The 22,637-nt window shown below is 34.5% G+C and overlaps 1 protein-coding gene across 9 annotated transcripts in view; it reads right to left on the bottom strand.

The window, feature by feature from the left end:
* The window catches only part of NBEA (neurobeachin), a 707,023-nt gene that overhangs the window by 594,896 nt on the left and 89,490 nt on the right, over positions 1–22,637 (bottom strand). For all 9 annotated transcript variants that reach the window (XM_017537954.2, XM_037741813.1, XM_017537951.2 and 6 more), the window contains exons 2-6: positions 18,707–18,938; positions 14,549–14,649; positions 14,197–14,292; positions 10,568–10,689; positions 8,907–9,033 (exon numbers count right to left, since the gene is read on the bottom strand). In XM_017537954.2, coding sequence (XP_017393443.1) covers positions 8,907–9,033; positions 10,568–10,689; positions 14,197–14,292; positions 14,549–14,649; positions 18,707–18,938 — 678 coding nt within the window. The remainder of the gene's footprint in view (positions 1–8,906; positions 9,034–10,567; positions 10,690–14,196; positions 14,293–14,548; positions 14,650–18,706; positions 18,939–22,637) is intronic.

The raw sequence follows: 22,637 nt of genomic DNA, 5'->3' as shown, positions 1-22,637 counted from the left end.
TATCAGAGATTGAAGATCAACTCAATGAAATAAAATGAGAAGGCAAGATTAGAGAAAAAGGAGTGAAAAGAAATGAACAAAGCCTCCAAGAAATATGGGATTATGTGAAAGGACCTAATCTGCACTTGATAGGCGTCCCTGAATGTGACAGAGAGAATGAATACAAGCTGGAAAACACTAGTCAGGACATTATCCAGGAGAACTTCTCCAACCCAGAAAGACAGCCCAACATTCAAATTCAGAAAATACAGAACACACTACACAAAGATATTCCTCAAGAAGAGCAATCCGAAGGCACATAATCATCAAATTCATCAGGGTTGAAATGAAGGGAAAAATGCTAAGGGCACCCAGAGAGAAAGGTCGGGTTACCTACTAAGAGGAGTCCATCAGACTCACAGCAGATCTCTTGGCAGAAACTCCACAAGCCAAAAGAGAGTGGGGCCAATATTCAACATCCTTAAAGAAAAGAATTTTCAACCTAGAATTTCATATCCAGCCAAACTAAGTTTTATAAGCAAAGAAGAAATAAAATCCTTTACAAACAAGCAATTGCTGAGAGATTTTGTAACCCCCTAGCCTGCCTTACAAGAGCTTCTGAAAGAAGCACTAAACATGAAAAGAAACAACCAGTACCAGCCACTTCAAAAATGTACCAAACGGTAAAGAGCATCGACACAATGAAGAAACTGCATGAACTAACAGGCAAAACAACCAGCTAGCATCAAAATGGCAAGATCAAATTCAGACATAACAATATTAAACTTAAATGTAAATGGGCTAAATGCACCAATCAAAAGACACAGACTGGCAAATTGGGTAAAAGTCAAAACCCATCTGTGTGCTATATCCAGGAAACCCATCTCACGTGCAAGGACACACATAGGCTCAAAATAAAGGGGTGAAGGAAGATTTACCAAGCAAATCAAAAGCAAAAAAAAGCAGGAGTTGCAATCCTAGTCTCTGATAAAATGGACTTTAAGCCAACAAAGATCAAGAGACAGAGAAGGGCATTACATAATAGTAAAAGGATCAATGCAACAAGAAGAACTAATGATCCTAAATATATACGCACCCAATACAGGAGCACCCAGACATATAAAGCAAGTTCCTAATGACCTACAAAGATACTTAGACTCCCACACAATAATAATGGGAGACTTTAACACTCCATTGTCAATATTAGACAGATCAACAAGACAGAAAATTAACAAGGATATCCAGGACTTGAACTCAGATCTGGACCAAGTGGACCTAATAGACATCTAAGGAAGTCCCCACCCCAAATCCACAGAATATACATTCTTCTCAGCACCACATCACACCTACTCTAAAATTGACCACATAAGTGGAAATAAATCACTCCTCAGAAAATGCAAAAGAATAGAAATCATAAGCAGTCTCTCAAACCACAGTGCAATCAAATTAGAACTCAGGATTAAGAAACTAACTCAGAACCATACAACTTCAAGGAAACTGAACAACTGGCTCCTGAATGACAATTGGATAAACAATGAAATGAAGGCAGAAATAAAGATGTTCTTTGAAACCAAGAAGGAAGGCACAATGTACTGGAAACTCTGGGACACATTTAAAGCAGTGTCTAGAGGAAAATATATAGCAATAAATACCCACATGAGAAGCAAGGAAAGACATAAAATCAACACCCTATCATCAAAATTGAAAGAGCTAGAACAGCAAGATCAAAAAAACTCAAAGGCTAGCAGAAGACAAAAAACAACTAAGATCAGGGCAGAACTAAGGGAGACTGAGATACAAAAAAACTCTTCAAAAAAATCAATAAATCCAGAAGCTGGGTTTTTTAAAAGATCAACAAAATAGACTGCTAGCCAGATTAATAAAAAAGAAATGAGAGAAGAATCAAATAGATGCAATAAAAACCGATAAAGGGGATATCACCACCGATTCCACAGAAATACAAACCACCATCAGAGATTACTACAAACAACTCTATGTACACAAACCAGTAAACCTGGAAGAAATGGATAAATTCCTAGATGCTTGCACCCTCCCAAGTCTAAAACAAGAAGTTGAAACCCTGAAGAGACCAGTAACAAGGGCTGAAGTTGAGGCAGCAATTAATAGCCTACCAACCAAAAAAAAGCCCAGGTCCAGATGGGTTCACAGCCGAATTCTACCGGCCATACAAAGAGGAGCTGGTACAACTCCTGAAACTATTCCAAACAACACAAAAAGAGGGAATCCTTCCCAAATCATTTTATGAGACTGACATCATCCTGATACCAAAACCCAGCAGTCTCAACAAAAAAAGAAAACTTGAGGCTGATATGCATGATGAACATAAATGCAAAAATCTTCAATAAAGTACTGGCAAACCGATTGCAACAGCACATCAAAAAGCTTATCTATCATGAGTAGGCTTGATCCAGGGGGTGCAAGGCTGGTTCAACATACACAAGTCTATAAACGTAATTCACCACATAAACAGAACCAAAGAAAAAACCACATGATTATCTCAATAGATGCAGAGAAGGCCTTCAACAAAATTCAACAGCCCTTTAAGCTAAACACTCTCCATAAATTAGATATCAATGGAACATATCTAAAGTAACAAGAGCTATTTATGACCAACCCACAGCCAATAACATACTGAATGGCCAAAAACTAGAAGCATTCCCTTTGAAAATTGGCACAAGAGAAGGATGCCCTCTCTCACCATTTCTATTCAACACAGTGCTGGAAGTTCTGACCAGGGCAATCAGGCAAGAGAAAGAAATAAAGAGTATTCAGTTAGGAAAAGAGGAAGTCAGATTGTCTCTATTTGCAGATGACATGATTGTAAATTTAGAAAATCCCATCATCTCAGCCCAAAATCTCCTTAAGCTGATAAGCAACTTCAGCAAAGTCTCAGGATACAAAATCAATGTGCAAAAATCACAAGCATCCCTATACACCAATAACAAGAATAACAGAGAGCCAAATCAAGAGCGAACTCCCATTCACAATTGCTACATAAAGAATAAAATACCTAGGAATACAACTAACGAAGGATGTAAAGGACTTCTTCAAAGAGAACTACAAACCACTACTCAATGAAATAAGAGAGGACACAAACAGATGGAAAAAACATTCTATGCCCATGGTTAGGAAGAATCAATATTGTGAAAATGGCCATACTGCCCAAAGTAATTTATAGATTCAATGCTATACCCATCAAGCTACCAATCACCCAATCACCCTCTTCACAGAACTGGAAAAAAACACCTTAAACTTCATATGAAACCAAAAGAGAGTCTGCATAGTCAAGACTATCGTAAGCAAAAAGAACAAAGCTGGAGGCATCGCACTAAGTGACTTCAAACAATACTACAAGGCTAGAATAATCGAAACAGCATGCTACTAATACCAAAACAGAGATATAAATCAATGGAACAGAACAGACGCCTCGGAGGCAATGCCACACATCTACAACCATCTGATCTTTGATAAACCTGACAAAAACAAGCAATGGGGAAATGATTCCCTATTTAATAAATGATGTTGGGAAAACTGGCTAGCCATGTGCAGAAAGCAGAAACTGGACTCCTTCCTGACACCTTATACAAAAATTATCTCAAGATGGGGTAAATATTTAAACATAAGACCTAACACCATAAAAACCCTAGAAGAAAACTTAGGCAAAACCATTCAGGATATAGGCATAGGCAAGAACTTCATGACTAAAACACCAAAAGCATCAGCAACAGAAGCCAAAATAGACAAATGGGACCTAATTGAACTCCAGAGCTTCTGCACAGCAAAAGAAACAATCATTAGAGTGAATGACAACCAAAAGAATGGAAAAAAATTTTTATAATCTACCCATCTGACAAAGGGCTAATATCCAGGATCTACAAAGAACTAAAGCAGATTTACAAGAAAAAAAAACAAACCCATTCAAAAGTTGGCAAAGGATATGAACAGACACTTTTCAAAAGAAGAGATATATGAGGCCAATAAACATATGAAAAAATGCTCATCACTGGTCATTAGAGAAATGCAAATCAAAACCACATTGAGATACCATCTCACGCTAGTTAGAATGGCAATCATTAAAAAATCTGGAGACAACAGATGCTGGAGAGGATGTGGAGAAACAGGAACACTTTTACACTGTTGGTAGGAGTGTAAATTAGTTCAACCATTGTGGAAGACAGTGCAGCAATTCCTCAAGGACCTAGAAACAGAAATTCCATTTGACCCAGCAATCCCATTACTGAGTATATAGATCCAAAGGATTATAAATCATTCTATTATAAAGACACATGCACACGTATGTTCATTGCAGTACTGTTTACAATAGCAAAGAACTGGAACCAACCCAAATGCCCAACAATGATAGACTGAGCAAGGAAAATGTGGCACATATACACCATGGAATACTATGCAGCCATAAAAAACAATGAGTTCATGTCCTTTGTAGGGACATGGATGAATCTGGAAACCATCATTCTCAGCAAACTGACAAAAGAACAGAAAATCAAACACCACATGTTCTCACTCAGATGGGTGTTAAACAATGAGAACACAAGGACACAGAGAGGAGAGCATCACACACTGGGGTCTGTTGGTGAGGGCTGGGGGAGGGACAGCAGGGTGTGGGAAGGTTGGGGAGGGATAACATGAGGAGAAATGCCAGGTATAGGTGATGGGCGGGATGGAGGCAGCAAACCACATTGCCATATATGTACATATGCAACAATCCCGCATGATCTGCACATGTACCCCAGAACCTAAAGTACAATTAAATATATATATTTTATAATATAAAATAAATAAAAAAATAAAATGCATATCCCTTTTTAAGTTCTTTTCATTCCAGGTAATCATTAATTTATTGCAAATTAAGTCTTTCACTTGATTAGAAAGCAACATATATGTTAGTGCTGATTAAAATCAGAAAAGAAAACCATTAATATAGTCATTTAACAATTGTTTCTAAGTATTACAAAATTATCAAGAAGAAACCATAAAAAATGAGCTTGAAATAAATGTAAGGAAAATCTTACAGAATGTTACATGTGTAAGATTTAAAGTTTACATATATTACACCTTCACTGAGTTTGAAAATATTCAACTAGAATGCTATCTAAACAACACTGAAGACGCAATGTTTATATTCTGGAGTAAAATGTGTAGAAACTTTACATTTCTAAAGAGAAGAGACACAAATAAATGCCTATATATAGACAAAGATTTCTTGCTCAAAGACAGTTGCTCAAGATGAATACTAAATGTATTATTATACTTATTGGTATCCTTATTATAGAAAAGTACTCATTCAAACAATACTTACTAAATTCTTACTACTACAGATAACGTGCTGAGCAGGATTAATTTTACTTCATAACAACATGAATTGCGTTCTCAAGTTACTAGCTCTGTGGCTTTTGGCAAATTACTTAGCATATCTGAACCTATTTTCATCTCTGAAAAAGGGGTATAATAATGCCTACTTCGTGGATTTCTTGTGAATATTATAAATAGATAATGTATGAAAACTATGAAGAAAAGTTCTTGAATATTTGGTACTCATAAATAAGACACCATTAACTACTATTTTATTTTCATCTACTATATCCTCATGATGAGGTTTGTTTATGCTAAAATTGATTATTATTTACCTTTCAGAGTCATTCATTCATTCAAAAAATGTATTGACAGCCTACTTTATGCCAAGTACCCTGCCCCAACCTTGGATCATGGGTATATAAGGACAGACAACATATACGCACTCAAGGAAGTTTCACAAAAGAAACAATGAAAACAATAGAGAATATCTAATATAGAGATTTGGGAGTAATAAAAGTCAATACTATAAGTAACAGGGAAGGAAAGACAAATAGAGAAGAAAGACTATCATAGAAATATTCACTAAAAGAATAAATTGAACCATAAGACTAAGCTTGAAGGATGAAAAGGAATTGTTCAGTAGACAAGGGGGGGAAAAAATCCAGGAAGAATCTTTGTACAGCAGATGCTTGACAAAAATTTCCTCAGCGTATAGGTTTAGCAAGAAAAACAAAAACAAAAACAGGCAAAGACCAGATTGTAAACAGACCTTTAAGAACCTGGCCTTCATTTTTTGCATAATGTGGCATAACTAAATAATTATGAGCAGGAAAGTTAAAGGATCAGCTTCATAGTTAAGGAAAATAACTGGTAGCAATGTGGAGGTAAGATAAGTAGGCAAGTGTGGATAAACATAAAACTGAAAAACCACTGCAAAGGTTTAGGTAAGACACCATAAGCGGCTGAGCTAAGACAAAAGCATTAATAATTTTAAAACGGGGATGGGAATTAACTAACAGAACTGACAGGAAGTGTTAACACATAAAAGAGGAGTCAAAGATGGCTTCCAATTTTCACTTAGATGGATAAGGGTACCATTAACTTAAGATAATTTATAGAGGAAAATTAATCAGATTTGGAATTTATCAAAGTTTTCTTTTGGCTGTAACAATAATATATGATAAAATTAAATGAATGATAAACGAATGCACTGTGGAATTAATGAACTGATCTCATTTAAGACCATAGAACTTATTTATAAGAAAAGTAACTCTTCTCTTTCCTTGGTACATCAAAATGTACTCTACAGACAATAGACACAAGTGACTTTTTGAATGGTTAAAACAAAAGCCTAACTTTTGACCTGATATACTTTGACTAATGAAAATAAAAATAAACTTGGAAACTCTGTTTACATAGTGATATTATGTATATATAGTGAAGTCTGCATGTAGTTTGATGCTCAAAAAGAAAATTGTAAAAGAAAGATATGACCAGGAATAAGAAAAAAAAAGATCCATATTTAGACTCCATAAGATTTATATTACGAATTGAAGTTGAAGATAAGAAAAGTACAGCATGATATCAATAGTAGCTAATTATGTCTGGAGCACAAACTACCTATTTGGTAATATGCTAATCATTTACATCCACCTTCACAAGTTCTAAAAGCTAGTAAGTGGTGAAGCTGGAAAGCAAAGGTTTTAATGTAAAGATTTATTTTTGAAAGGTCAGTAAATATCTTGTTGGGAAGGATAACAAGAACTTAGAGCATCTGTGGAAAATTAAGGAAAGGAAGAAATAAGAGAAAGAACTTATTTTGAATACTAAAACACATTAAAATCAAATACTTATGAGTTTTCAAGGTTTATGAGAACCTTCACAGAAGACTTTTAAAAATCCACATCATTCTCTCACCCTGCTCCTGTTTAGACCCCTTAGAATCACTGCATATTGAGAACTTTACAAAGGAGAATGTGTTTTCCACAAGCAAACAGTAAAGAAGAAATAAAATAGAAGTGAGCACAAATGAGTTAAAGTACTTTTTATTGGTTAATGATAATTTCATTGGTTATAACTTCACTCTAATTGTTTGCATGTATACTCTTAACTGTTTCCTAAAATTGTCTGATGAGAAAAATTACCTAGAATATTTGTTACAAATACATAATCCTAACATGAAAATTATAATACCAACACTCTGTACTTCTAATCAATTCCACTGAAATTCAAAATAATTTGGCACTTTTATCAAACTATCTTGTTCTCGCCTTAATTCTAACAAAATAGAATTTCCAGAGCAAAGGCTATGGGATTTGTATTAAAATAATCAATTTGTATTAAAAAATAAAGGTAAACCATTATAATGAATGAATATATTTATTCAGAATCATTGCCGTTTAAACGATTTTCTAAGTATATGTTAATGAATTATTGTTAAATTGATATTCTTTAATAGAAACCACAATTGCTGCCTTTAAATATAAAGAAAATATTTTCATTAGAATCATGTAAAAATCAAAACAAATTTTTGAAAATACCATCCAAAATAATATTTTTTTCTGTATAGGACAAGACACATCAGATCACAAGCAACAAGAAAACAAACAAAAACAGATATAAAAAAGAAATAAAGACCTCACCCTCACCACATTTGAGTTCGTCATAACTGTTATGATAGTACCCTTAATCACAAAGGGTAAGGCAATATTTCTATTAGGAGGAGGCAGTATGCCCTAAAAAAACACTGACAATCTAACTGTCATATATCCAAGAAAGAACCTTGAACCTGCAAGGGGAACAAAGCCTTAAACATGTGTGATGGAAACTCTTATGCATTCTATCCTTGTTTTCTTTCCTTTGAACTTTCAGATGGTTCGTTACTCTGACACAAAAATGAAGTCTGGTACACAGGCAGGAAAATCTCTCTAGAAAATGCCACCTGATTATAAAAGAATTATCTCTTACAATTCTAATTATATACTTGCACATTTCTCTGCATTTTCTCTTCAGAGCAGTTTTTAAAATGTGTTTTGACCTTGTCTCTGCTATTCTTTGGGATATTAAGTAAAGACACACTTCCTAAGCCAAAACTAACAATCGCAACATTCTTCTCCTTGAAGCTAGCATTATTAAAGTATCAGAAATTAACAAAACCTTCAATCTCAGGAAACAAGAATCAGAACTACTAGGATTAGGTGAATCTCCTACAAAAAAAGTATCTGTGCCTTGCTTAATCTCGGTGTTTAACATTTAACTTTAAAAAAAAAAGCCAAATATTTATAAATCCCTAATGCCTAAAATGGTGTCTGCTACTCAGTAAATAATAAGTATTTATCGAAAGAATGCCAAAGAACAGATCAGACTGAGATAATGAGGGAGTGTGAGGGAAATACACTATAAGAGAACAAAACACTGATCTTATAGCAGACAAAAATTAGATATAAAAGTAAAAAGAAAATGCAGACAAGGGTAAGAGAAAACTAGTAAAAGCATAGGAAAACCAGTGAAAGAGAATACTACAGAGGTCATAAAAGGTAAGTTAAGAATTCTGTCATAACAGGTGAGTTATAAAAATATTTACTTCTACCTACCTTGCGTGGTTGAAAATCGTATTTCACACAATGCTGAAAACCTTTTCCTTTGGACTTCAATGATGTGACTATTAAACAATTGCCAACAAAATGAGCAGAGTAACCAACTCCTTTGCTAGTACGAAAACTGTAAGGAAAACTGAGCATAGTATAATATCCTCTGATAAAAAGAACTAAACAGTAATGGCTATTAAACATTCTTATAAAAATCAAATTTATTTCTCTGGACAGTAGAAGGAGCTTAATATGTACAAATAAAAACTAAAAAAACATATAAAATGTACTAAAATAAGAAATTTAAACTAGGAAATAAAAGACTATGGAAGCTTTCAGTATTTCAACCTAAAATCTCAGAAATACATAAAAACAAATCAATTGCCAACAAAAGCCTCCCACCAAGTAGACTTTATCTACCTTTAAGGACCATTTGCAATCAGCAAATACAGAACACATTTACACAAAGTTCATTTTAAATAACAACCTCCTCTCTAATTCTGGTATATCTTTTAAAATAGCTTACAAATTTAAAAAAAAAAAAAAAAGAAAAAAGAAATTTGGTCAGAGTCAACTTTGATAAATAATGCAGTTGATGATGGAGCAAAGCAGTATATTTTTAGTTTAAAAAAGATTTAACTATGAAATACAGTTGTTTTCTTCTAGAGGAGCATTCCCCTGAGCTGTAAATTTAATCACCATGTAGAAAAATGTTTACTCACTGAAAAATGAAGGTACCACTGAAATTAATGTATGATCTCCCAAATGACCACTTTGAAGTCCAACCCCATTTATGTCTGAAAGTTCAGATGCTGATTTAAAACTTACTCTCATTATTATCCATATATAATATTTTATAGAACGTAGTAATAGCTCACATATTTCTATGCTCACATTTCTGAGCCAGCCATTATACAAAGAGCTTTAAATATGATTCTCTCATTAAATCCTATGGGATACGCACTATTACTATCCTCATTTTAGAGTTGAAGTACAGGGTGAATAGTAGGTGGTGAAGCCAGCACTTGAACACAGGTACTCTTATTTCGGATTATTGCAAGTATTAAATAAATTCATGTATGTAAACAAAATGTTTAGCATATAGTATGGCAATCAATGAATGTTTGATGTTCTTATTGGTAAGTATGCTGTGCTGTGCATTACTGGAATACTAAAATTGCCAAGCTTTCACTCCTTACAGATCAACACATTATTGGGTTGATCAACTCATTCTAGTTGTCTACACTAAATAATCTTATAATTTCTTACATAGCTATTATTAAAATTTTTAAAGCACATTTCAGTTATGCTCATAGAACAAAGTAAGTAAAAAGATAAAATGAATGAAATCTGGTAAAAGTTTGGAATTTTTTTCAGGGACAAGCATTCCTCACTAAAAATTCCACAACTGATACACACTGAAGGAGACTGGGACAGAAAGTCTGTACCTTTGACTCTTAAACTGCAAATGAAAAAGAATGATAATCATGAGGTGGATGACCTAGAATCAATAGCAAAATAAATGCATACATACATACATAAATAAAACTAATTTACAGTGTCTTCATAGTTTTAGCATGTATATATTCTAAGTTGCCTTGAGACTACATATTTATAGAATTCAAGTACTTAAAGAAAAAAGTACTAAAATTAAACATATTACTCACCAATAAAGATAAGGTTTATCCTTATCAACATTAATGTTATTTAATGGATCCATACGAAACCAAGTATTTAAGGTGAAGCCATTCTGATAAGGCCACTTTGCAATAGGAGGCAAGGCGATTGCCTACAAGGCAATGAGAAAAGGTACAAAAGTATCAGTTAAAGGAAATGTGATAGTAGCTAAGGTCAAATATGGCTTTTGCAGATTGAAAAACAATCAAAGTATAAATATTATGAACAAATCTAAAAAATAAAAGCTAGTATTTTATTAAAACAATCTAAGTGCACCTAAATAGTATTTGTTGATTATAGAAGCATTCAACTTTCAAATACTCAGTGAATCAGATTTTATCTCTAGGTTACACAGGGGGTTTCAGACTATACTCCAAGAACTCCCCATCTAGTTTTATCAGCATACAGTCTCTTACACATAAGCCTCAGAGTTTCAATTTTCTATGGTTTATGCAAGGTTTTCAGTAGTAATCCATTTGGTTAAAGGAGATTGAATATTTAAAGCCAAAATGACTGAGCTCGAGAAGGTTAATGGAATCAGCATTGAAGAAATACAGATAATACTCATAATGCTAACAACATTGAAACCAAGAAAGGCAAAGTATGACATTTATTGCTCAGAAACTTAACTGATATTTATAACCAAAAAGGATTCAGATCCATTCATAAGCAGAAAAGGAATCATATGTCTCTATTGAAAATAGCAATCAAATAAAATGTAGCCATTCTAAGGAATAAATGAAAAAGTAGCTTATTGTTTCACATGACTTCAAGAAACATCTGAATGTATTTATTTTCCTAGACTTTATCCATATTCTACATAAAAGATAATTACCCATTATGATTTTAAAATTCATCTGTTCCCCAAACAGATCCTTCATGTTGTTGATAATGGCCTTTCTCAAATACAACAAGGACCTTCCATTATCAAAAATCTCAGGTATTCAGGCCAGGCGCAGTGGCTCATGCCTGTAATCCCAGCAACTTTGGGAGGCCAAGGCAGGTGGATCACCTGAGGTCGGGAGTTCGAGACCAGCCTGACCACCACAAAGAAACCCCATCTCTATTAAAAACACAAAATCAGCTGGGCGTGGTGCTGCATGCCTGTAATCCCAGCTACTCGGGAGGCTGAGGCAGGAAAATCACTTGAATCCAGGAGGCAGAGGTTGCAATGAGCCAAGATCACACCACTGCACTCCAGCCTGGGCAACAAGAGCAAAACTCCATCTCAGAAGAAAAAAAAAAAAAATTCAGCATTCAGAATAAAGTTTAAATTTCTTCAGGGTATACAAGACTCTTTCTACATGCTAAGGCTCCAACAAACCCTTTTGATTTTATCCTCCTCTACTACCCAACCCCACATTCCAAAGGACACCTAAATATACCAGTTATTCCCCTTGTTCTTATACAGTTCCTCTTTCTATATATCATGTTGCTTCTATCCAAATCATTCTTCCTTCCAAAAAAATCTCAATTATTCTTTAATAGCAGACTAATAGGTTCCTCATCTGTGAAGCTCTTCTGGACTTTAACCTAGCTTGGCTTCTCTTTTCAATTGTATTCCCATAGTTTTGAGTACCTAAATCTACAGTACCATTTATAACTCTTATTGTAACAAGGTGTATTTGCATGGGTCTAGCCAACAGAGTTCTTTAAGAAGAAGGAATGCAATCTACACTCCAAGAATAATGACTGAAGATATAGAAAACACTTTGTAGGTGCTCAATGAATAATATCAAAGTAGTCAAAGATTTATAAGTGTTTGCTGTTCAAAAAATACACAAACACATATACATACACACACATATGTACGGGCGCGCACACACACACACATACACACACAATTTCAAACGAAAAGTTAAACCCTACGAATGAATCAAAATTTTCCATATATTAACCTTTCAGATTTTAATGTTTAAGCAAATAGTTTAGGCAGTTTTATCATGGAATATAAATAACACTTTATTATCAAACAACATAAGTTATCTTGACATTTTAAAAAAGGAAATATTTTACCTTTATCTAATAGATGAACTTACATTCCAAATATATAATGAACTCTTAGGATAATAAAGTAAACAACCAATTTTTTAATGAATAGAATATTTGAACAGAAACATTACAAATGAAGATATAAGAATGACCAATAAACACATGAAAAATGCTCATAATCGGTCATGAGTAAAATGCAAAATTAAAACTATGATCAGGTACCATTACAGTAGATCCCCTCTTATCTGTGGTTTCATGGTTTCAGTTACTCATGGTCAACCACAATCTAAAAACAGGTGAGTACAATAAAGTAAGATATTTTGAGAGAGAGAGATAATGAGGGAGGGGAAGGAAGGAGAGACAGCACTCACAAACCTTTTACTACAATATATTGCTATAGTTGTTCTATTTTATTATTACTTATTGTTGTTAATCTCTTACTGTGCTCAGTTTGTAAATCAAACTTTATCACAAGTATGTATGTAGAAGAAAAAACCATGGTATATATTATATAGACAGTTCAGTAGCATCCACAGTTTCAGGTATCCATCAGGGCAGTCTTAGAACATACATCCCCATGGATAAGACAGGACTATTGTACATAACAGTTTCAATGCCTCAAATTTAAAAGACTGAAAATGTCTAGGATGCAGGTCAAGTGGGACTCTCATAGTGCTGATGGGAATGTACAATGTTCTAATATAGAAAACAATTAGACAGTTTCTTATGAAAGTAAACAGGCAGTTACCAGAAAACCCAGCAATTTCACTCAGGTGTTTAATTAAGAGATAAGAAAACATATGTCCATAGAAAGACCTGTGTTCAAATGTTCACAGTTTTATTTACAATAGCCCAAAACTAGAAACCCAAAAGTCCATCAGCTAGTGAATAGATAGGAGTGGTATATCCATAAAATGCAATACTACTCAAAAAGAAAAAGAAGAGAATAAAACAGCAATTAAAACTATGACATGGAAAACCTCAGAACCATCATGGTAAGTGAAAGAAGCCTAACACAAAACACTATACACCAGTCTGGGCACAAAGGCTCAATCCCAGTACGTTGGGAGGCCTAGGCGGGCAGATCAGGAGATCAGGAGTTTTGAGACCAGCCTGGCCAACATGATGAAACCCCGTCTCTGCTAAAAATACAAAAATTAGCCAGGCGCAGTAGCAGACACCTAATAATCCCAGCTACTCGAGAGGCTAAGGCAGGAGAATTGCTTGAACCCAGGAGGCAGAGGTTGCAGTAAGATGAGATTGCACCACTGAACTCCAGCCTGGGTGACAGAGCAAGGCTTCATCTCAAAAAAGAAAAAAAAAAGACTATATGCTGTATGATTTTATTTATATGACAATCTAGAAATGGCAAAACTATAGAAACACAAAGTAAATCAGAGGTAATAAGAAACAGGCTGAGTGGAGGGGAATGTCTTCCAACCGGCACAAAGGAATTTTGAGGAGTGATGAAATTGTTCAAATCATTGGTAGTGGTTGTATGACTTCAAACATCATCAAATTCTGCTTTCTAAACTGGTAAATTTCGTTATATATAAATTAAACCTTACTAAAGTTGACCTAAATATAAATAAATAAATAAAAATCAGCACATGTACTTAAAACTTACCGCAGCACTACAACCAGGGAAATTGAAAAAAGTATCAGGACCATGTCTCTGTGGCATCTGATTAAGAACTGATAATAATTTTACTGCATGTCTTGGCTGAGGAAACAATAGAAGAAAGAAATGTCATTGTACAAATTTAGCAATCGTACTTAATATACCACGTTAGCCACTGGATTGTTTTCTAACTAGAGAAAAATTATTTTTAAATCATTTACAAAACATTTACTACATCATTTAAGTGGAAAGCAATTTCCATTATAAATTCAAGTATATAGCTCTCTAGAGACAAACTATTGAACATTAAGTATTAATGGACTGATATTCAATACCTTTCCCTCTGACCACAGCTTACCCAGATTCCACTTTCTCCACGAAGCATGCTGAACAAAAGCTTCAACTCCTTGACAGTGATGCTGTAGCTGGCAAGAACCCCCAACATATCAACTAGAAGATCTTCAAAGGAAAATAAAGTTATTCTGAACTCTAGTCATGAGCTGTCATCTGTCAAGGTAATATACTTTGTGAAAGATATAAAGTTATTGTCATCTCTCTCTCTCTCTTTTCCCCTCCATATATATATATACATATATATATATGTATATACACATATATATATATATATATAATACAGCTAAATGTCCTCATGAATAGCAGTTCCAATCAACAATTTTTAAGTCATTAAATAACCAAAAGAATTTATTTGAATTATATGATTTTCCTCCATTAAATTACTACTGCAATTAAGGCCTCTAAGCAGACATGTAAAATAGAGTTTATATATTCCCAGAACACACACATACACGCACACAAAAACACACACCCCACACATGGCCTGCTGGTAAAGGTAGGTAAAAATATGCAAATGTGCAAAGATTTAAAATTGTAAACTGGTTATTGTCAAATGAAAAAGTAACAGCTGACCATATTGTCTTTCGGAATTATCTCTTCTTAATATATTCCTGGTATGTTCCTTGGCCCATTAGCAATTTTTAGCATTTACTCCAGGTGAGACATTATTCCCAGTGGTTTACAGAAACCAACCTCACAAATCTTCTTAACAAGCCTATGAGGTAAGTACCATTATTATCCCCTTTCAAAATGAGTAAATTGTGGCACAGATAATTTATTCACATTGCCCAAGAACACAGACCTAGCAAATGGTAGAATCAGCATTCAAACCCAGGCAGTTTAAAGACATACTAGTCTATAAGTAGAAGTGTAATTTAAATGTATTACTAGTGGTATCTATCATGCTGGTTTGAGTGTTTATATGCATATAACATAACACACCAGCATACCTAATAATGAGAAAAATTATAAATTTAATCTCATTTCTGATTGCTTTCTCTACACATTGTGATAAATACCTGTTCTGTCCTTGTTCTTTGCAAGAAATCGAACATCTAAACATTTATACTTCATTTTCTCAATTTCTAAAGCACTTAAGAATGAAACATACTACAAAGGTTGTCACAAAGCAATACACATACATATTCTAAAAGCTTATAATCAACAATAGGTTAGATTAGGGTAAGCTGAAATAATGGTATTGATATATAATGTATATTATTCAATACCATATCACAGATTAATAATTAATTTGAGACTGTAAAAAAAATTTGTCATTTGTATATTTCAAAATTCAAACAGTATGCTTATTTTCATCAACTAATAATTAACTTATTTTACTTAATATACAATAAGCCAGTAATCTCTATGATAAAATTGTGATCATGGATATGCCACTTTCAGAGTGATTTTTTAATGAAATAAAACATGTCATCATCTTAAGCAACAAAAATGTATGAAAATATTAGTACATGTTAAGTCAAAGTATGTTTCTAAAAAAGATTCAAGTACTATAAGAACCCTAAACTAACAGCAAGTATTTTTTTCTTAATCCATTTAATGTTGATGTAATATGAATTATTTTTAAGCAATTAGCTGCAATAGCAACCTTTACAGATTTCTTAAAGGTTTATATAAAATACTTTTTAAAAATACTGTAAAAATATTGGCAACCTTTAAATTTTTTCAGGTTATACAAGACTTCATCTTTATCTTATCTCCCATGTATGTCACAAAAAGTAATCTATTAAATTTGTATTTAATTAGAAATTTTTTAAAAATTCATTATATATTGTATATGTAACACAACCAAGTAGCTCAGTTTAATTCTATTACAGAAGGCCTTTTCTGGAGAACAAGATTAGAAGTAATTAGAAATTATTTTTAAAGAGAATAAAATACTAATTACTCATATACTGTATATGTAACACAACCAAGCAGCTTAGTTTAATTCTATTATAGAAGGTCTTCTTTTCTGGAGAACAAGATTGAAAGTAATTAGAAATAATTATTTTTTAAAATACTAAGGTCAAAAATTTTTCTTACAATTTGCTATAAATGTTTAATTTATCCACTTTCTAGTGATACTTTTACTATATTATTAAATAAAAAGTACCCTGTTGAACTTAACATACCACAATACATTCAGATATGAACAGTTAGTAGTGTTTTGGTAGCTACCAGTTCTTCCTTAGTATAATATTTAAATTCTAATTTCTCTATTGAAAAAGAAAGACAAAGGTATTTTTCTGACATTTATTCTCTTTTCTTATATCCTTCCATCATCAAGCTCTTTTGAAGGGAAAGGCTAGAAATTACAAAAAGTGAATATTTTGTGTTATTAATATTATTATTGAGAGAATGATAAGAGAATTAAGGAGCTTTGTATAATACCAATGTCAACATATGAACTTCTATGGTACAATCACCCTCACTGTCACTTTTACATCTCAGTGCTGATGAATTATGTACCAGTACATTACTATGCATGTAATATTGGCTCATTCTCTAAACTGCACTCCATAGAGTAGCAGTCAATGTACGAAAAAAAAAAATTAAGAACTTAAGCTCAGATATAAGAATTGAAAAATCATATGATGTTCTGTACAACATATGTACACATAAGTTTATATAAATAAATTCCTAATAAATAACTCTAGAATTTATAGAAATGCTACTATTAATATATCTTATTAGAAAGGTATTTTAAGAAATAGAAGTCTTAATCTCATTTTTCATCAACTTAGCCATCAGTACCCAATATTGGGAATGCCAAATCATTCTTAAAAAAAAAAAAAAAGATATATGCTACCCTGAAGTAATTAGATATGATTTTTAATATATTTTCTAAGAAAATGAAATTTTTGGAAGTATTTAATTTCAAAAACATTCTTTTTGCAATTTTGCATTCTTTTTTAACCCATTTTTCATTCCCTTCTTTCTTGTTTAATGGTTTGTTCTGTTAATTTTAAAATTAATTAAATGCATGAGTCAAAATGTTGAAGCATATTCTCTGGTATCTGAACTACTTTCCAGAATGGGATATAATACTATGGAGAGTAATATCAGCACTTTTATAATTATGAAAATGCTTTTATGTCAGAATATACTTAGGGTGAAGATTCATGGCTCACAAAAAATAAACATTTCAAACTTTAATCTTATTTTCTGGAACTTTGCTTGCCCTGGAACAATATTTGACACACTTTTCTGAAATGCAACTAGCCACACAGGAGAATGAGTGTGCAAGGAGGTGAAGATTTGGTGGTCAAAAATTATAGATTTCAAAGTTATTGTTTGAAATAACCCAAAAAAGCACAAAAATTTGTATTTTTATCTTTAACTTCCTGGTGAATTTTATGGTCTAGTTCATAATCTATTAGTTTATTTTAATACAAAAGTTTCTTCCAAACTGGACATGTCCAAAAGATACACCATGCTTATCTAAGGCTTTTAGTACCTCCTATCATAATTGCATACGTGCCAGATTGGGGAGCACAGAAGTATGAGAATTTGCTAAAATGCTCATTTTACAGAACTAAAATACCTATTGTGGTATTTTAATTATGTAAAAGCTTAATAAAATACTACATAAAAAGATGCTGTTGGGCCGGGTGTGGTCACTCACGCCTGTAATCCCAGCACTTTGGGAGGTCAAGGCAAGCGGATCACGAGGTCAAGAGATGGAGACCATCCTGGCCAACTCAGTGAAACCCCGTCTCCACTAAAAATACAAAAAAAATAGCTGGGTGTGGTGCCACACGCCTGTAGTCTCAGCTACTCAGGAGGCTAAGGCAGGAGAATCACCTGAACCTGGAAGGCGGAGGCTGCAGTGAGCCAAGATCACACCACTGCACTCCAGCTTGGCAAAAAAAAAGATGTTTATTTTTCTGATAGATTTCATAGCACTCCATGGTACTGAAATTTTCTAAAATTTAGAAAAGCAACATCAGTAATTATGTTTGTCTACTATAATAATTATGTTTTTCTTCTTCCACTCTTTAGGTTTTCCATTAATATAAAAAGTAAAATCTCCATACATTTCCATTTATTTTAAATCAAAGTAGTATCAACAAATCTACATTACCTATAGAATATAAAGAGGAGTATATGAAACTTTATAAACATTTAAGTTATACTTTCCTGTCAGATAACCCCATACCTGCTATCATGTCATCTACAGCACTCATTTTCAGCAACACTTGTTCAATTAGCCCAACTTCTGTGCTAGTCTGTAAATTCCGAACACTTTTTCGTAGAATGGCTGTAAACATGCTCCATATTTCTGCTTGACATGTTACATCACAGTGCTCCAAAAGCTCTGTCATGCATGTTATACTCTCAGCATCCTGGATAATAAAGTTCATCTCCAAGTCAAATTCTCCACCAACCAGCTGAAAGTAAACAGAAAGAAACAATAGTCTTACCATGGGAGGTTACTGATAACAGTAGAATAAAATAATAGCGAGAATTTGATGAGCAGGAGAGAACAGCTACTACTCCAAAAAATTTCAAGCCTTCTGGTATAAAATTAATTTTGATCAAAAGCATAAGAGCTACAGATAAGTGAAAGGCATTGTAAGCATTGAAACCACCAAAGAGAAATCTAATGGTCACATAAATGGAAAAGGATGATTTCAAAGCTAGTAAAATAGAGCAAACTTCGGCATGTGACTCCTGGGTGTGACTCAGAAAAAAATCCTAAAAAGAAGGTTTGGCCTTTAAAAGTGATTATCAACAGAAAATACAGAATTTACTAAGCATAAATTTTAAGGCATGAAATTCATTTTCTTTTTTTATATTAATAGTCTTACAGATAAAGAGATGTAACTGGGGCCTAATTACCATATATATAAGATAACGAAATATGGAACTGATACAACTTACAATAAATGTTGAAATAATCAAATGAATGTTAAAAAATAAGTTGAACAGAAACATACGAGGTCTTGTAATGTTTTTTTTTTTAAGCACAAATATGAATTGGGTAAAGAAAGCTGATTTAACAGTAACACATTTGACTTCAGCATTACAGGAAATGAGTCCAAAGTATTACTGCCCCTCCCATTTGGTATTTTAAATACAGTAATAGACAAACATACATAGAATGAAATAATAAGACTCTTTACTCTCTGTTGATCAAATCACACAGGAACAATTGTATTCAGTTATAAGCATTATTCGTAAAAAGAATAGTCAAAGTGAGTATCTTTTTGGTCTAGAAAATAAGATTTAGGCATAAAATAATAATCACATAAAATGCCTCACAATTGAAGTCATTAATTCCCTTGTTCATTCAATAAATAATTCATTTATTAAGGTCTAGAACTTACTGTTCTGAGAACTAGAATACATGAACATCTAATATAAAGACCACACACTAACAGTGCTAAATTCTAGAAATAAAGATGTACATGTATGTACACTACTTTATTCCAAAAAACACTGAAGGTGGCTATAAGTTATATAAAGCATGAAGGAAGACATAAAATATGAGTAGATGAGAAAAAAAGAGGCAAAGGAAAAACAAGATTAGGAACAGAGAGGGAGTAGAGTTAGAATCAACAAGTAGAATTAATTTCCTATCAATGAAAGGTGTTCACAAATATTGACAGATGACCACAGAGTATAATGTAAATACGATAAATAGTAGTAATACCACCACCTAACCTTACATAGCATTTAGTACTGTTCTAAGTATTTTAAATCTGTTATGAAGCTGCTATTGTCTTCATTTTACAGATAAGGAATCATAGGCACAGAATTTTAAGTATGTTGAAGAATGCTACAAAACTGGTAAGAGACCGAGGATCCAAACACAAGAAGTCTGTCTTCATGCAAGTTCATGCAAACATTACAATTTCATTTAAAAATATTTTTTAGGAGGGAGGTAAAGCAAGGTGGTAGAATAGAAAGCTCCACAGATCGTCCCCCTACCCCTACCGCAACCACAAGGACACAAATTTAACAAACATCTACACAGAAAAAAAATCTTCATAAGAACCAAAAATCAGGTAAGCACTCACAGTACCTGGTTTTAACCTCGTATCACTGGAAGAGGCACTGAAAATATGGAAAAACAGTTTTGAGTCTCCGACACCACCCCTCCCTGACCCCAGCAGCATGGTTTGGTGCCAAGAGCATCTCTTGGGTTCTGGTGAAGGGAGAACAGAGCAATTATGAGGCACTGAACTCAGTGCTGTCTTGTCAGAGCAAAAAGAGAAACCTGACCAAACTAAGCTGATGTCCACCCATGGAGAAGTCATTTCAACCAACCCTAGCCAGAGGGGAATCACTGATACCAGTCGTCCAAACTTGAGTGCCTGCAGCCTAACCACTGAAGGCCAGAGTGCTCTTGGTGTCTAAGTAAACCTGAAAGACAGTCTAGGCCATAAGGACTGCAGCTCATACGTGAGTCCTAGTATTGAACTAGACCCAGAGCCAGTGGACTAAAGTGCCATGGTATATACTGAGATACTAGCTGGCGCAGCCAAGGAAATGCTGGCATCACCCCTTCCCTAATCCCAGACTGCACAAAGAAACCCCTTCTTTCCACTTGAGGAGAGGGAAGAGTAGGGAGGAGTCTGTCTTGCATCTTGTTTACCAGCTCTACCACAGAAGGATAGGGCACCTTGAGGTCATGAGGCCCTTGTTCCAGGCTCTGCCTCTGTGACATTTCTAGATACAACTGGGGTGAGAAGAAAACCCACTGCCTTAAAGGAAAGGATCCAGGCCTAGCAGCATTCATCATCTGCTAACTGAAGAGCCCTTGGGTCCTAAATAACCAGCAGTGATACCCAGGTACTATGTCCAGGGCTGTGGTGAGCTTCTGAGACTTGTTGGCTTCATGTGAGACTATGCACATTAACAGCTGTGGTGGCTACGAGGCAAAACTCCTTCTGCTGGGTAAAAACAGAAAGAAGAGTAAAAGGGACTGTCTTGAATCTTAGGTACCAACACCCACCACAGTGCAATAGAGCACCAAGTGCGTTCTTGGGGTTCCCAGTTCCAGGACTTGACTCTTGGACAGCATTTCTAGACCTGCCCTTGGATCAAAGGGAAGCCCACTGACTTGAAGGGTGAGTCCCAGGCCAGGCAGCATTCACCACAAGCTGATATAAGAGCCCTTGGACCTTAAAGGAACATCAGTGGTACTTTGGTAGTACTCACAGCCAGGAGTGGTGGTGGCTATGGAATGAGGCTCCTCCACCCTTGGAAAGGCGAAAAAGTGGAAAGGACTGCATCTTGCAGTTTGAGTGCCAGCTCAGCCGCAATACAACAGAACACAAGATATATTTCTAAAGTTTTTCACTCAATCCCTGACTTTTGGATGGCATCTCTGGACCCGCTGGTGGCCAGTAGGACTTTGCCATCCTGAAGAGAAGGACATAGGCCCAACTGGCTTTGCCACCTGCTAACTGTAGAGCCCCAGTCCTTGAGCGAACATAGGCTGTAGCCAAGAAGTAGTTAAGGCAGGCCTTGGGCAAGACACAGCACTGTTTGCTTAAGGTCTGATCCAGCGCAGTGACAACAGTGGTGGTCACAGGGGTGCTTGTGTCATACCACCCTCAACTTGAGGTGTCTCAGAACAGAGAGAGAGAGAGAGACTCTGTGTCCCTGGGAGAAAGTCAGGGAAGAGAACAAGAGACTCTGCCTGGTAATCTAGAGAATTATCCCAGATCTTATCCAAGGCCATCAAGGCAGTACCTCTACAAGTCTGTAAGAACCACAATGTCACCGGGAAGCCTTCCCAAGAAGGATGGCTACAAGTAAGCTCAGGCAATGAAGACTACAATAAATACCTAACTCTTCAATGCCCAGACACCAAAGAATATCTACTTGGATTAACACCATCCAGAAAACATGACCTCACCAAATGAACTAAATAAGGCACCAAGAATCAATCCTGGAAAAACAAAGATATGTGACCTTTCACACAGAGAATTCAAAATAGCTGTGTTAGGAAACTCAAAGAAATTCGAGATAACACAGAGAAGAGATTCAGAATTCTATCAGATAAATTTAACAAAGATATTGAAATAATTTTTAAAAATCAAGTGGGGGCCGGGCGTGGTGGCTCAAGCCTGTAATCC

The sequence above is a fragment of the Cebus imitator genome, unplaced genomic scaffold (genome assembly GCF_001604975.1).
Source record: "Cebus imitator isolate Cc_AM_T3 unplaced genomic scaffold, Cebus_imitator-1.0 Scaffold108, whole genome shotgun sequence".
In the NCBI taxonomy this organism is placed as follows: domain Eukaryota; kingdom Metazoa; phylum Chordata; class Mammalia; order Primates; family Cebidae; genus Cebus; species Cebus imitator.
Note: the sequence above shows the minus strand (reverse complement) of the source record. Positions and strands in the feature narration are given on the sequence as shown.